Here is a 16727-nt window from a genome sequence, read left to right as displayed (position 1 = left end):
ACAGCTGGACACCAAAACTATTTAATTTGCATATTCAGACACTGACTCTGGTGAAACCACACCTAATCACTCTCCAGGGGTGTTCTTAGAAAGGTTTCCTTAATTACGGGGTTAACATTTTTGGGAAGACGAAGGTGGAAAGCATGCAAAAGAGTGGAAAGCTTTTATCATTTGTCTTGAAAGAAATCTGCGTTTTAAGCTCACCTGAATCCACAACTGGACGGAGGGCAAGAATTTATTTCCAATAAGTTTGTGAGCATCCACGATACTGCTTATTATGGCACTATTGTCTTCATTCTCACGAACTTTTATATCTGTTGAAAACAGAGGAGAAAAAGGATAGAAGCATGATCTTTACAGCACCCTCACTAAAATAAGTAAGTTGGAAGCATTAGAACGTGAAACTTCCTAACACAGTCAATGTCTTCCGAGATGGTTTTGTGAATCAGAACATTACATATGTCAACGTTAGTAATTAAAATGCTTCACCAACAGACTAAAGGAAGTTAAAACATAATGCTTTCACTGCGCTGGATAACCCTTAAAAAAGGGCTTCTAAGCAAGCACCACTCAGTTGGTCATAAGAACTGAGAACAATTGTATTGTTATTTGTATTGCATTATCACCTAGATTGGAGTGCTCACTCCCTGGCCCATGGTCCAAATCCAGCCCATGAAGCCAGGGCAGCTGACCTAGGGGGCTGTCCATGGGTCAGGAAATTTGACAGTGGTAGAACAATGGCAATTAATACTGCTACTCCTCCCCAGCTGCCAAATACCCAAGCTCTACATAACTGGTTGGTGCTGGACCATGGCCCCTCCATGCACACAGCCGAGTCAGGGCTGGGTCATGCCCCATCCCCTGTGCAGCTGGCTGAGGCAGGCCATAACTACCGACTCGGGTCCACCAGCCAGATCCAGCCCACAGATGGGCAAAGCCCCACACCTCCCCAGGCAGCAGTAGCATCTCCCATGGAGTGGAGTGGGGAGGAGAAGGCTGACAATGGGACCACGGCTGCTGGGACACAACCCCCTCCAGCTGCTTCACTGGCTGCAAGGGACTCTGCTGCAGGCTGGATCAGAGCTTCTCTTAACATATCCCACGCTGCTACTAGAGTTTTGCAAGAATATTACCATTGACTCTCAATCACCCCATGGTCCACTTTTTTATACATTTTAAAATCTGTGCATCTGACTGTTCCCTCCTTCCTCCTTGTGTTTATTGGATCTGATATTCTTTTTCCCCAAATAAAATCATCTGAACCCAATCCTTTTTTCTAGTGATTGCTACTCCATCCACCTAAGTGTTAGCTGCAAACATCAGAGTGTGCTCAATCCCATCTTCCAAGTCACTGAGATATGGAGAACAGCGAGAAGTTACGTGCCTCGCTGGCCACTGGCCCATGTAATTCCACAAATATAATATACAATAAGACTGTTGGGCTTTTGAAAGAAATGACCACACAAAAAATCATGAACTAAGTGTCCTGGGTTTATTACACGTAATTTGACCTCTCATCATGAGATAAAGAAGATAGAATCTTAAAAATCCTCAACACCAGCACCCCATGCACTTTTTAAATTAAGGTGAAGGAAGCTTACTGACAATCTAAAAAGTGTTTCCTTCCTAAATAAAATGTGGGCATAAATAACATTATTGGCTTGTGATTGTGAACAATAATTTTAAAGAAGTGAGCACTGAGAAAATGTGGAAGAAACAAAAATATTTACACATTACGGGACTGTAAGCTCTTCAAAGACCTCAAAAGTCATTTACCGTGCCATAGACCCAATCTTAACCTTAATGGCTGATTATTAGAATTTGTAAAGCTCATTCATGTAAAGCAACCTGCAAAGGCCAACTGAAATACAAACAATAAAGCATTAAGCTTCTGCATTAAACACCTTACCACTTCAAATACAAGCGTTCACAAGTTCCTTTTCTCATACTGAAACAAGTACCTGTGGAGATTTCCAGGTCAAGGGTATATTTATGAGAGCCAAGCCCATGACTCCTAACAAATGTTTCATAGTCATCATCACCAGTGGTAGCAGCTAATTCAACTTCTGAACATCCCTCTCCATTTGCTGCCCCCCGGTCACTTCTCTCCAGTTCTTCATTCAGGTCTCCATTTTTATCAGCTTTTAAGCACGGTAAAATTGAAGGAAGGTCCTTGCTGCAACAAGGTTGTTCATCATCTATATGCCTGAGAGAAGATGGCTGGCAGTCTGCTAGCTGCATGGATATGGAAGCAGGTTCCTCCTCATTAGCAGTCTTCTCTATGACAGGTTCTAACTCTGCGTCATTCACAGTGAAGTCAAATGGATCCGGCATCAAAAGTCGGAAACAATTCTCCATCTCTGTCAGTGTGTCTTGAATTTCTTTGGACATTTCTGTCAGGACATAACTGTTTTAGAAAATTGCTGTATGAAATATAAAATTCCAACAGCTCAGAAACGGAAGAAATAGTTTCTCCCATGCCCCAGTATAAGGAAACATGCTTACAAATTAAGGATAGATGCCAAAAGGCTGATGCATATATCTGTACATTGATAAGACATTCTTGCCTCTTCCCCTCCAACATTTCTCCCCATCAAAATGACACAATATTCTCCAGAGGTATAAAACAGAATCAAGCTCTTCTTCCTTTTTCCCATCCTCCCTAAAATCTCAGAGCATTTATCAAAGATGGCTTTTTAATTGCTTCATAAAATATGAAGTACAGCAGATGGATAGGCAAGGTTATTCTTAGCGATGTCACTGAGTAATAAACTTATACTCCTGAAAAACTTATGCTGCTATGGTTGGTTATCTGCGAATTCATGAATATCAAGAAAGACGTGTTACAGCTGAAAATTACTTTACAAAATTGCGGAGTCAGTTTAATATGCTGCACCCAGACATGAACGTTCACAGTGAATCCAATGCTCCAAAGCTGTATGGTAAATGTCTGCCTAGCAGCTTCACTCTCACATTTTCAGCTTCATGTTTCAGTTTCATTTGCTGTTGAACCCTTTTGAAGGCATCCTTCCAAAAGGCACAGATATTCAAAGAACAGTCAGGCAACTTCAGGTGGACCTGTACTACGTTTAGGATTCCTGTGGCGATATGTGCCAATACCTTTTAAAACACACTGATTTTACATGCAATACCAAACACTGAGAACCTGATTTAGAAAGGTTCTTAAATTATGTAAATTATGGCATATGACTCCAGCCATTGGCTTCAGAGGACTCCCCACTCACTTAAAATTATACACTTCACTGAATCAGGAATTAACCTGTTAGGTTCCTCATTCTACACTGACTTCTGGGACTACAATTTACTTTCCTACCCTCTATTACAGGGGTGGGAAAAATGGCTGATGCAGCCAGCAGCCAGACTCCACTTCCCAGCTGCCCCTGCCCGCATGGCTGGGGCTGGTCTCCATGGAGACCCCAGCCGCAATTCCCTGTGAAAGCTCAAGGATTGGGTTGCCATGGAGTCCAGCCCTAGCCAAGCTGGCAGGGCGCATGGCAGAGCAGGGCACGGGGCTACTCCGGAGCCACTAGGATCTTGCGATTGGAGCAGCTTGCTCCAGAGCCTGCATGCTCCAGGCAAGGGTGTGCACAAGGGGATTGCAGCTCTGCCCCTGCTCCAGATCAGGCTGTCACCACTGCAAGAAGCAGTAGCAGAGCTGCGATCCCCTGTATGCGTGCCCTTGCACGCAGCATGCAGGCTACAGATCGCGGCTCTGCCCTGGCTTCCCACATCGCAAGATCCCAGCTGCTCCAGTGCAGCCCCGTGCCCTGCTCTGCCAAAAGCCCTGCCAGCATAGCTAGGGCTGGTTTCCATAGCAACCCCATCCTTGAGCTGTCACGGGCAGCTGTGGCTGGGGTCTCCATGGAGACCGGCTCCAGCCATGCACAGGGACAGCTGGGAAACGGAGTCTACTGCTGACCGGATCCAGCCTGTGGGCTGGACTTTGCCTGTCCCTGCTCTATTAGGAAACATAAGATCAAATGCTTGCAGATATACTAGTTTTCACATCTTCCTCTCCAGCCCACCAGTATTTGGGTTTCTTGGATTCTGTCATTTATATAGCATAGTTCCTTAACGAAGTTTAAAAAATAATTTTATAAAAATCTCACCTGCCATTTCTTCCTGAGCTCTTTTGACCTTTTCTTTGTTAATGTTCTCTAGTCGTTTTCGCTTCTCTTCCTCCCTTCTCCTTTCAGCAAGAGTCCTGGCATTTACATCTTGAAAATCCACCTAAAGAGGAATTGAAGATGTATAATGCTCATTGTAAGAAATATATAGAAAATCCATTTCCTAAGATTTTTATCTGAAAAGAAAAATCCTCTAACATTACTAATCAGATAGAATCTCAAAAGTGTTTCCTTTTATCTCCCCTCCTCCTGGAATCAATAACTACTGTAACTCTGAATGAAATTTTCACTTCTGAAAGCCACTGATTCTCAGCAATCAGTTATTAGAAGGAAAAGCAAGATCATAAGTGCCAGAAACCCGAACATCTGCTTTTCTGTGTGGACAGCAAGAAAAGGAATTGCAATTCCTTGCAATTTTGGATGCCATCATCACAGTGGAAAGGTCATGTAAGAACCTCATTGACAGACAATATGCCAAATTCAGGCTAGGTTGATTTGTAACTCTCAAACCATAGAGCAAAATCCCAATTTACTACTTGCATGTATGTGTGCATGTGTGCCATTTCTCAAATAACTTGGCAAATGAGCAAACCAGCAAAGAACAAAACTATATACTCTGCAACATACAGCTCTGCTGTACCGAGCTTTGCATTTTACACTACATTTCCTAGCTTCTTTCGGTCTAAAACTTGTTTTATTCTTACTTTGTTTCTTAATTTCTGAAGCAGAAGGCATGATAAACCATGCAGGAGCACAGTGACTCAAATACTATTATGATCTGATGAGTTTTAAAGTGTTTGCAGTGAATTTCATCTAAAATCTATTTGAAAATATTTAATATGTAAGAAGATTAAACTCATAAAAATGTAATTATTTCCTAAAATATTTAATTAAAATATAATAAAATATTTAACCATTTTCTCTTCTAAAAAGTTACATTCTTTTCATGGATTAGTATAACAATCACTTTGTAGAACTCGATTTCTTATCTATTTAAACCTTTCATAGTTTCTACGGTCGGAAGGGACCTGAGCAGATCATCTAGTCCGACCCCCTGCCATGGCAGGAAAGAGTACTGGGGTCAAACAACCCCAGCAAGATGCTCATCTAACCTCCTCTTAAAAACCCCCAGGGTAGAAGCCTGCACCACTTCTCTTGGAAGTTGGTTCCAGACCCTAGCCGCCCTGACCGGGAAGTAGCGCCTCCTGATATCTAGCCTAAACCTGCCCTCTGCCAGCCTGTGACCGTTATTCCTGGTCACTCCTGGTGGTGCTCGGGGGAACAGTGACTCCCCCAATGCCTGCTGATCCCCCCTGACTAGTTTATAACAGGCCACAAGATCCCCCCTCAGCCTTCTCTTGTGGAGGCTGAACAGGTTCAGGTCCCGTAGCCTCTCCTCATAGGGCCTGCCCTGTTGTCCCCTGATCATGCGAGTGGCCTCCTCTCGACCCTCTCCATGCTGTCCATATCCCTCTTGAAGTGCGGCGCCCAGGACTGGACACAGTACTCCAACTGCGGTCTGACCAGTGCCGCATAGAAGGGGAGGATCACCTCTCTGGACCTGCTCGAGATGCACCTGTGGATGCATGACAAGGTGCGATTGGCCTTCCTAACTGCCTTCCCACACTGCCAGCCCATGTTCATCTTGGAGTCAATGATGACCCCAAGATCCTTTTCTGCCTCCGTGCTGACAAGAGGGGAGTTCCCTAACCTGTAGGTATGGTGCCGGTTGTTCCTCCCGAGGTGCATCACCTTGCACTTGTCTGTGTTGAAACCTATCCTATTCTCGTCCGCCCACCCTTGTAACCTGTCTAGGTCTGATTGTAGCCTGTTTCTTCCTTCCAGTGTGCCCACGTCCCCCCACATCTTAGTATGTTTCAATTTAGACCCTTCGGACGTGTCCAGACAAGCATGCACATGCTATTTGTGATGCAGCAGACCCATCTGCGGTGCTGCAAAGCACACACACCAAACATGCAGACAGTCACTGTGCTGCTAATTTGCAGCCGGGGGTGGGGGGGAATGACACTGGGAGCTCCCAGTGTAAAAAAAACCCACACCAGAAAAGAGTGGGGTAGCACATGTGGCAGCAACAAGTGCCACCTGAAACTGGAGCCTGGCCAGCCAGAATCACACTTTAGCTGCCAGGCAGTCTGCATGCCTGGATCACTGCTGCTGAAGCCCCGGGAAGGCCCCCAAGAGCCCGGGTAAAAATGCTGGGGCCAGCCCAAGTGCTGGCTCCAGCCTCCCCTACTGCACCCAGGACAACTTGCTGTGTGCCAGAGCACACATGCCAGGGCTTTCCCTAGGAACAACTAGCAACAAATATGTGCTGCTGCTAGTTGTCCCCAAGGAACGCACAATCCCACTCTTTATGTTTAATTTCACAGAGTCACCAAGTATTGTCAGCTAACTTCCATTAACTTTGTGCAAGTTGAGGCTGAAAGTGCTAAGCAAACTCACTCTTAGGGACTGTTACATTAAGGGAACTGAGCTCTCCCCAGGTGCTAGATTTACTTTATGAACATCTCTGTGCATTTTTAATCTTATCATAATAGATATACAGTAAAAAAAAATCCTTCAAAATAAATGAAAGATTCTCAGATTTGAATATTTTTATTGCCTCCCCCTCTCCCCCGTGATTGCAAGGACAATAGTAGACTCAAGACATGTTTGTACACAGATGTCAGTACCATACTGTGATTGTTCCATAGGCAGGTAGCAAACAAGTCTCACCTTCTATTAGTCCAAAAACATCTCTGCTAGAACATGTACCTATACTTGGTTGGCCATGGATCCAAAGACCCATATGTCTCTACATTTTGTTATTCATTCACTTGCTTTTGTAAACTCAATGTGCAGCCACTAGCTACTTACTCACCCCTAGTTCATTATAACAGTTTCAGATCTGCTTAACTCCAGGGAGATGCTTAACTCCACTGAAGTCAAAGGGAGTTAGGTCTAAATTTCTCAGGTTTGTAAGTTTGTGCTAAAATGTCCTACTTTATCAGCACCTCAACTTCCCTGTGTATCAAACAGCCCATTATCTAAAAGAATGGAACGTGGTTTAACTAATATTTGTTGACTTTTTAAAACTAACTGGCTGTCATAAATACACCAGGAAGTAAACAGTATTCCAATTTTATGGAGAAATTAGCACACAGAGGGACTCCATCAGTTTGATATACAGTTAATGGGAAAAAAGGTATACAAGTAGAAGGCAGTTTTATGAACTACTCCTGTCAATTTCTGTGGCTTTAAAAATCAGTTTTCCTTTTTTTCAAATACTTTTCTTTCATGCATAATCTTTCATACAGCAAGAGAAAAAAAAACTATCCAAGGGAAAGTCATGCAAAAAATCAGAAAAATTTCCTCTGAACTTTCATTTATAGTGCATCACTTGTGTAATGACAGCAGAAATTTTCATACAAGTATTGTTTTTGTTTGTACAGCAATCCAGTGGCACCCCCAGAGTTAGAACCCAGAACTTCCCAAGTCTTTGTCCCAAGCAGCTGTTTTGCAGCTCTTTCATTTCCTCTGCTCCCTCATTTAAGGGCTATCAGGACCACTCAAACATTGTACTAAGGGGCAGAGTGTATTCTGCTTACTGAGCATCTAGAAATGCACATGCAGTGGTGGTGTTGTTCTCTAGTTAGGACAGGCCCAATATACTGTGCCCATCTTCTCCCTCAAGTACATTCCCAGGCTGGAGGATCATGCAAGCCATTTTGGGCATCCCTCTAAGGCTACTTGCAAGCCTGCAGTTGCCAGCTAGCCTAAGTGGTCTCTAGGCACAAGCCAAACACGCTTAGGCCCATCCTGGTTTATTATCACAGTGTGCTAACAAGTCTTAAGTGACACCTAGAAACTGAAGCTCATTCTGCCACACTCAAGTCTCTGAAAAACTGTTAATGTAAAAGGTGTAAAATGAAAGCATGTTACAGAAGTAGATGTCTTAAAAAGAAGTCAGGCAAGGTGGAATAGGATGACATTTGAGGTTTGCCAGTCAGATGCCCACTTGATAGAAAAGGATCTGTACCTTGTTCTCCCCCTTATGTGCAGTCTCATCCTTCAGCAGCTTTCAACACCTCCTGCACCAGTCTCACATCATTAGGTAGTGAAAAAAACCCATCAGAACTAAAATGGAACTAGGCATCATTGTTCACATGCTGGACTTGTGACAGAGTGCACCAGACCTGGTTTAGACAATATGGGCAGACATTGGAGTCATTATTCTGCCCAGGTATTGGGTTCTGATACTAGAAGCTTTTGCTACTGGGTTATACTTGGATAGTTTTCAGGATCCGGTGTGAAGAGGCATAAACAGTTTAAGTGGTGGAGCTCCTCTTTAAATGCACCTCATGTGAAAAACTGCCTCCTGCCAGGGAGAAATTACTAGTATAATTCATAAACCCAGTGTCTTAAGAGCTGGTGCTCAGTTTGGTTTTCCTTACGCAGGCGATGCCTAAAATAGTGTTTGATAGGTGGCTGGGGAACAGTTTTAACCAAAAGTCAAACCAAGGCCATTACACACTCTTTGACAATAAAATAAAATTCAATTTTTATTTTAAATCTTTCCAATTAAATTGGTATAGAACAATGATTTATCAAGCCTTTCGGGAGAATAAGCAAGTACAGCTTACACTAATAACAATCCAAGAAGAACTTGAGATTCCTTTGTTATCAAAACATTTTTAAGGTCTTATTACTGAAGAGAGAAAAAAAAGTAAGTGTTCTCTTCTGAAAGAAGTTACATGTTACACTGTAGTAAGGAGCATTATTGTGACAGGAACTTTATTTGTCAATAAACTGTCAGTATGTACACAAATATTCTCCCTAGCAAGTAGTAGTGAGCCAGGTACCTGCAGGTAATTTTACAGAGTACATATGCATTTGCAGTTTACTCAATACTGTTAAAGTTTCCAGTTGCAAAGGCTCGCCCATGATAGATGTCTAAAAACTGCAGTTATTACATCTCTCTTACATGGAAGAGTCGACATTTTCTGCTGTGACCTTTGATGGTTGCTGCCTCACTAACAAGCAGAGAGAACCACAACAGTTAGGAATTAGTTTGAAAGGCGAGGGGAATGCTGCACCAATTGGCCTTTGAGACATTTAGGGAGTCTTAGTCCTTCATTCATATCCATCCTACCAGCACAATGATGTTAGAGAAGCTGCAGATTAAGTGTAAACTGGTAGGAGCTAAAATGAGCATTTTTTCCCCCCCTATCTGGGTATCTTAGGAGGTAGTGTCAGTGACTTGCTCAGAGTCACAGGATAATCAGTAGTGGGATAGAGAATTGAATCTTGGTCTCCCAGATCCTGGGCTGGCACTTTCACTGCCAGCCCACCTCTCTAACCCTTTTGATTTCTTGGACTAGAGCATGAGCATATGGGGCACTTCAAAAAGCCAGAAGAGATGAACCTCTGAAAATATTTCAAGAGGCAATGAAATTGCTTGGCTAGAGCAAGTATAAAAGGGGTAATAAAAAACAAAAAAAAGCAAGTAGAAAAGTAAGGTCTAACTAGCCCAGCATCTAGTCAATTTTCAGAAGTGATGGGTTCTGGATCAGATCCGAGGAAGCCTACCTTCTAAAACACTGCCACTTTTAGAAGTGAAGACATGATCTCCTAAGTTAGAAAGAGCTTTAGAACCAATTACTTCAACATATCACCTTGAATTACACCCAGAAACAACATGGAAGCCAATACAGGGCAGAGATAATGCATGATTCTTGCGAGACATCTTGCAAAAAACTAGGTCTGCACATTTAGTTAGCCACAGTTGAGTTGTTCCAGGCATAGCCTCCTATAGTAGGGCATGTTGCGATAATCCAAGAACAAGGTAACCAAAGTTCCGTTCTTGCATACTGGCCAGCCTTCTACTGATTTTAATCAGTCATAACCAAGCAGCTGGTGAGCCCCTGTTACTAAAAATCAGTAAGTGTCTAGAGTTTAGAGTCTAAAGTGACCTATGCCGGTTCTTCTGGTTACTTCTCCAAGTTTGAAAATTAGCTTAGTAACTAATATTCAAATAAAAAAAGGTCAAGCAGCCAACCCCATATCATTTACCATAGAAGTTATCATATCAGACTACACAAGTACTCTCTCTCATCTGGTATTATGTCAGACCAATAGTGACCAAGTACAGTTGTTTCAGAGAATGCTACAAGAAACTTTGCAGTAGACAAGTCACACGATTCAGTCACTGGAAAGAAAGTTTCCTACTAACCATCCATAGGTAGAGGGTAGGACTTACTTTTAGAGAAAAGGATCTGTGCACATGGATTTGTTTGTTGCATGTTGTACTTTGTGTGGATGTCAAATTAGTGACAGTAAAACTACAGGACAGTTGTCAATTAAGCAAAAACACAAATTACTGTGCATTTGCCACATTTTAGTTCCATTAAATGTATGAGTTCTAGTAAGGTATCCACTTTGTAGCCATATTGGTACTGAGGCAAAAAGAATCAAAAAACTCGTAAAAAAGGAGGTGGTATCTTTTATTACACCAAGCAGGTTTTTGCAAACAGGTTATTTTAATTTACTTGCAAGCTTTCAGGCACACTCACCTTTTATCAGGCAGAGAAGAGCGCAGAGATTGGAAAACTCTTAAAAGGTAAAAAGACTTAACTTTTCTCTGCTCTTAACCTGGACAAAATAAACTATTCTAAAACAGGAGATTTTGTCACTTGCAGCTCTCCTGCAAGATACCAATTCTCATTTCTACCAAAGAGAACTTTTTTAAAATCTCTGCTCTCTCCTATGCCTCATGAAGGGTGTGCGTGCCCAAAAGCTTGCAAATAAATAAAAGTAACTTGTTTGCAAACATCTAGCTGGTCTAATAAACTATAAAAATCACCTCTTCCACAGTTTTGAGTTCTAACAAATAACAACTCTTCAGAAGACTTTATACATGCAGTATGGGCCAAGAGAATAACTGGCAACACTTATGTCTGCTGTATCAATTTAAAACAAAAACAAAAACAAAACAAACCTTAAAATTTGTCACATTTACCTGAAGACTTTTTTTTTTTTTTAAAAAGATAACTGAATTCTCTCATCATTTATTTGATTTCTGGTAAATCCTAGAACTCTGATTTTTTGCTATTACTGAAAATTGATCTAAATTCCATATGAGAACTATCACAGTCCATACATATATGTGGAGCTGTTCTATTGCCACAGCACAGAAGAAAAACAACATGGAGAATACAGAGTCCATTTCTGATGCTTGGAACTAGAGAAAGATGCATGTTGGAAAGAGTTCAAAACGGACCATGTCCGTCTGGAAACCCTGCTCTGCAGTAAAAACTAAAAAGAACGTTACTTTTATTAACCTAAGAGAAGTTGAACAAATTCATTCATACTTTTTAAAGTATAGAAGTGAGAATCAGATCTTAAGAGAAGGAGGTTCGGTCACCTAAGGCAACATAAAAAAAGATGGTATGGAAGGAAGGGGAAAACTAGTTAAGCTTGGACTAGAAGTGATAGTGCTTTTTTTTTTTTAAACAAAACAAAAACAAAACAAAAATAGGCAGATAAGTAATCCTGCCCCCCACAACTCCCCTATTCCCACATTACATACTTCTGACTTAATAAATGGAGCACTCTACCTGGACATTTTGCAAAGAAGAGCTGTGAACAGCATGGAAAAGATTTAGAATAGAAATAAATTCTTTTAGCTTTGGTTAATGATGTCCATAGCCAAGATTAAATACTTACAGCTGACTGAAGACAAAAAAGTACCATGTAGTTTCCAAAAAGAAAAAGTACAGATTACCGTTGTTTTGCACCTCATTGTTTCTCCCCCCCGCCCCCCAGGAAAGGCCCTAAGAAATAAACATGGGAAAGCAAACATGCAGATTACCTTCTTATTCTGTTTTAGGAAATGGTATCCCAGAGAAAGCATCTTGTAGGCCTCTCCATATTTCTCATGCCAGTCTTGTACTGATTTAATGGCTGCTTTTTTCAGTTTGTGTGCTACTTCTTTTGGCGGGGGAAGAGGCTGCTCATGGTCCGTTTCCACTGTGAGTTCCAAGAACTCTTGAAAGTTTGAGATAATCAATGCTCTGAACTGATGCGATCGTGTGAACAACTCATCCACAATTTGAAAAGCTGAGAAACGTATCTCAGCATGTTCTTTGTTCAGCTGTGTCATGAGTAGATGATAGGCATGGTTAATATGTTCATCTGAAGACCTTTTGAAGAGTAAAAAAAACAAAAAAAGAAACCAAACAAACAAGAACACCCATGAGTGCAGTCAACAGAAAACCAAAGTTTTGTCCTTTCACTTATCCACTACTTAATTTAAAAAAAAAAACAACAAAACAAAACAAAAACATAAGAAAGTTTCTGTTTTAACATCAGGTTGAAATATACACTCAGGGGAGAGAAAAAAAAAAAAAGCCCTGGAAGATTACAGAGGTAGGCTTCACTAAATTTTTGGTGCATACCCATCAATACATTTTACCAGTTTCCCCAAACCACTAGAAGCAATACTTCAAGTGATCACTTCCTTAAATCAACAGGTAGGAGGGACAAAGACTAATAAGGCCAGATCTGTGCACCAGTGTAACCTCTTCAACTTGGTCAGCATACACTACTCCACTTTAGACAGGTCTTTGCCCATCTATACTGGCTTAAAGAAAGTTCAGATGGTGTAAACCCTTACTCCAATGTAAACTGTCAGAATAATACTGCACTGGATTCTAATACCCACACCACAAATTATACTAGTGTAGGTGCATCTGTCCATTTCTACCCCAGGATAACAACTAGCTCTGTGCAAACCCCCATTTACTGCACTGTTCTTACTGTACCACCCCCATTTACTGCAAGACAACTACTCTGGAGATGCTGTTTTTCTGTCTACTCTGGACCCCAGTGAAGTTTACATCATTATACAGGACTAAGGTGTCATCTGTCCAGGTCTTAAAGATTAGAACAGCCTGGTGCAAGTATGTTCCTCCAACAAAAAACGTAACCAGTTGTCATACTTGCAAATTTTCTTGAATTCTTTCATTTTCTCTGGATTCAGTTGGGTTTCTCCTGAGGTTGTGAGCTCATCAACCAGCTGGGAGAGTTTTTGGTCCATCTCTGGAAACATATGAAAAAAAAAAGATTTAAAAAAAAAAAGTTAGTGACGGATAAACCCCCCCCACCACCACATACACTATCTTAATTTTAGAGTAAGGCTGGATGTCAACATAACAGATTTATTACACTATATTTAAAACTGCCCTGCCAAATATGCTTGCTATAATACCTGAACCACTACTTGCACTGTATCCTGACCAGTCCAACTTTTACTATAACACTATAAGCTTGGAAGCAGACAGATTTGTCCGGATCCAAACAGAAGAAGAGCTGTGCCATCTGTAAAAGAGCATCCAAGTTAAATGCTCATTGCCTTTCCAGAGCAGGTACAGAAGTGCAAAGCGATCGCTCTGTCCACTTGCACCTGACGAATTAATTGGTGCGCGCAGACACCTGTCGCATGAAGCCCACTTGGACGCTTAGCTGTGTGGGACCCACTCCCCAAAATAAGGCACTTACTCCCCTTCCTTCTTCCACCCGCTCTTTAGGTAGAAGATATATAAACAGCGTAAGTAAGGAGGCAGCCAAGGCACCCTCCAGAGATGACAAAAACTTTCAGGCAGCTTTAATGATCCACTTTGCTTCACCAGCAACGCTGCATTGTTTTCAGCTCAATACGGTGCCAACCTGAGACCGAGGAAGGCCCAGCAGCACTGCCACTTCACCCAGAAGAGCCCCGACGCCCCACCGTGGATGAACAGACCGGGTCGCCCCTCAGTGCCCCTTTGCTCAGGGCTGCCTCCCTCGGCATGCCCAGGTCCGGTGCATTTCCCTGGTGTCATATTTCACCACTGTATTCCATAACGTATGAAATACATGCGTTTCATTGGTGTAATATCTCCAGGCAACACAAGACGAGACCATCCTGCTCCCTCGGGTTGAGCGCCCTCCTGTTGTTTGCTATTCGAAACCTAGCAGCATTTTCTCTCCAGAGGGTTTTTTCTTAACCCCTTTTTAGGGCGGGAAGAAGCACTAGTCGCGGTGACAGTCACACACAGGGGGTGGCGGGGCCCTCAGCAGCGCTTTTAATGTTTAACAATCCTCCCACCGCCCCAGCACCAACCCCCACGCGTGACAAGCCTCCTCCCCGGGCCCCGGGAGTCCCCGGCCCGGCCCCGCGCCGCCGCCGCTCACCTGGGTGGGTGGATGGGTGCGCCCGCTCCACCACACCCCCCCCGCCCAGCCCGGAAGTCGGACTGAGAGCGTAAACACCCCGCACGCCTTTATATACCCGACGTCCCCTCTGCGACATGACGCACACACAGGAGCGTGGGGGGGCGGTCTTAAAGGAGCCGCGCCCTGTGCGAGTCCTCCCCGCGCTGCTGCTTGCGGGTGATTTTGGCAGGATCCTTTCCACCCTGGGAGATGTCTGACAGCTCAGCCTGAAAGTGCCCCAGCTAGTAGGCAGACTAGGTTCTTTGGGTAAATGTAATATTTTTTTCAAAATGGTAGCATCCTTTTTGGCATCCAGGTTGGACAGGAAAAGGCAATCCAGGACTCGCAAAACCTTGTAAAAGACAGGATTCCTGCGACAAGTCCTGATTGCATCCTCTTCGGGGCAGCGGATGGACGCGGCGTGTGCAAAGCTGGGACTCGGAGCCGTCGGGGTTGTCAGCGGAGAAAGAAAGGCTTCCACTCTCACTCCCTCACCGGCTGGTTTTAGCATAGAAAGTAATAGGAAGAACAGGAATAGGCAAGCAATAGAAAGTAATAGGAAGAAGGATAGGAATAGGCGAGCAATAGAGAGGAATAGGCGAGCAATAGAAAGTAAATAGGAAGAAGAATAGGAATAGGCGAGCAATAGAGAGGAATAGGCGAGCAATAGAAAGTAAATAGGAAGAAGACTTTTATTTGCATGGGTTTTTTTCTTTTTTCAGCATATGATCATTTTTCAGAAACTACGATCCATTGAGCTTCCAACATGACAAAAATGTCATATTTCAGACCTGCCTTGGAGTCTCAGGGCAGCAGAGACTCTTTATGCCTGACAAAGGGGGACTGCACCTGAAAGCTTGTCGAGAACTGTTTTCCAGCTACTCAGTGGATCTAATAAAAGATCACATCTACCCAAAGAGCTGTAACTGTCTATATTTAAGACCTGGCAATGCTGATCCCACACAACCACCATCTAAACTACATGACAGGAGACAACAGACCTAACATGGGACCCGGGGCAGCCCACATCCTCATGAACACTGCGTGACCCTGGAGGTTGGGGGTGCAGGGCGACCACCCACAGGCAGCGGCAACGGTGGTGGCAGCAGGGGCATGGTGGTGGCGAGCGGGGAGCTCCCACAGGCAGCCATGGTGGTGCTGGCGGGGGGGGGGGGGTGACAAGTTGGTGGCTGCCTGCAGATGGCACTGGTGGTGTTGGCGGCAAGGGGGTGGCGGCGAGTGGTGAATGCCTGCAGCTGCTGCCGGCGCTTTTTGCAGGGGGTGCACTGCCAAGCTCGGGGTGCACATGCACCCGTGTGCACCCTCTGTGCATCACCAATGCATCCTGCTTCTCTCAAATGCTGTCCATATATGCTCGGGAGGTCCTGTAAGCGCTTATTGTGTCCCCCCGCAAGCATCTCTTTTCTCAGCTGAATCAGCCTAGACTTTTTAGTTTCGCCTCTTATGGAGGCCCCTCCATACCACTCAGCATCCTTGTTGCACTTCTCTGGACCTTCTCTACTTCTTCTATATGTAGGCGCTGACTTGTATTTTTGCTGGGGTGGGGGCTAAGATGATGGACATGTGGAAAGTTTTTTGCATTTCAGGTGACAGCCCTCTTGCTAAAGGGGACTCGGGCCCCCATGTATTTGGCACCTCTGCTTCTCCATCCTTTCTGAGGTGTGGAGACCCAAACTAGACACTGCATTCAAGGTGTCTTGAAGCTCTTCAACCTGAAGCACATGCAAGACATTTCTGCCTCCCAGCCTGAGTACAGCTTTACCCCATAGTAGTACTTAAATCCCCAAAAAACCCTGCACCTGGCTGAATTGCCACACCTGGTGTCACCTGGGGAGGGGGGGTCAGTGAAGAAAGGGCCAGTATCGAGTGCTCTTATTTACATGTAAAGCAAGTCACGTATCCTGATTAGGAAAGGAGAGGAAGAGTTGATGAAGAGTGATGATCAGATATCTTTTCACATGAGAAATCAGACTGTAATTATGCTAATATAGTGCTTTCCATTTTGCCACAAGGCTTGAAGGGGCCTGAGTAGGTCAGACCTGATAGATATTCCAGTAGCTTAGGAGGCAGATGCACACACACGCATGCACGCACACGTAATCGTGTCTGAGAAGGCATCATGTGAATGTGAGAGCTGCCCACCCTAGGAGATGGGAGTATAAATCTAATGCGGATACACCAAAATGGGAGGGAGGGTTAGAGCCACCAACCATACCAGGGATGGGGACCGTGAGGAGAGAGGATGCCAGAGCTTCACAGGTGGCACAAACCATGGAGAACGTGCTCTATCCAGGGCCCTTGTCT

The 16727-nt window shown here is 43.7% G+C and overlaps 1 protein-coding gene across 1 annotated transcript in view; it reads right to left on the bottom strand.

The window, feature by feature from the left end:
* The window catches only part of UVSSA (UV stimulated scaffold protein A), an 82657-nt gene extending 68182 nt beyond the window's left edge, over positions 1-14475 (bottom strand). The window contains exons 1-6 of the mRNA XM_090035382.1: positions 14382-14475; positions 13148-13247; positions 12019-12349; positions 4131-4251; positions 1962-2393; positions 205-314 (exon numbers count right to left, since the gene is read on the bottom strand). Coding sequence (XP_089891508.1) covers positions 205-314; positions 1962-2393; positions 4131-4251; positions 12019-12349; positions 13148-13245 — 1092 coding nt within the window. The 5' untranslated portion in view covers positions 13246-13247; positions 14382-14475. The remainder of the gene's footprint in view (positions 1-204; positions 315-1961; positions 2394-4130; positions 4252-12018; positions 12350-13147; positions 13248-14381) is intronic.
* Positions 14476-16727: the final 2252 nt, after the last annotated feature.

This window comes from Crocodylus siamensis, chromosome 2 (assembly GCF_052110815.1).
Source record: "Crocodylus siamensis isolate JL-2025a chromosome 2, ASM5211081v1, whole genome shotgun sequence".
Taxonomy (NCBI): Eukaryota; Metazoa; Chordata; order Crocodylia; family Crocodylidae; genus Crocodylus; species Crocodylus siamensis.
This window is presented reverse-complemented; position numbering and strand designations above follow the sequence as displayed.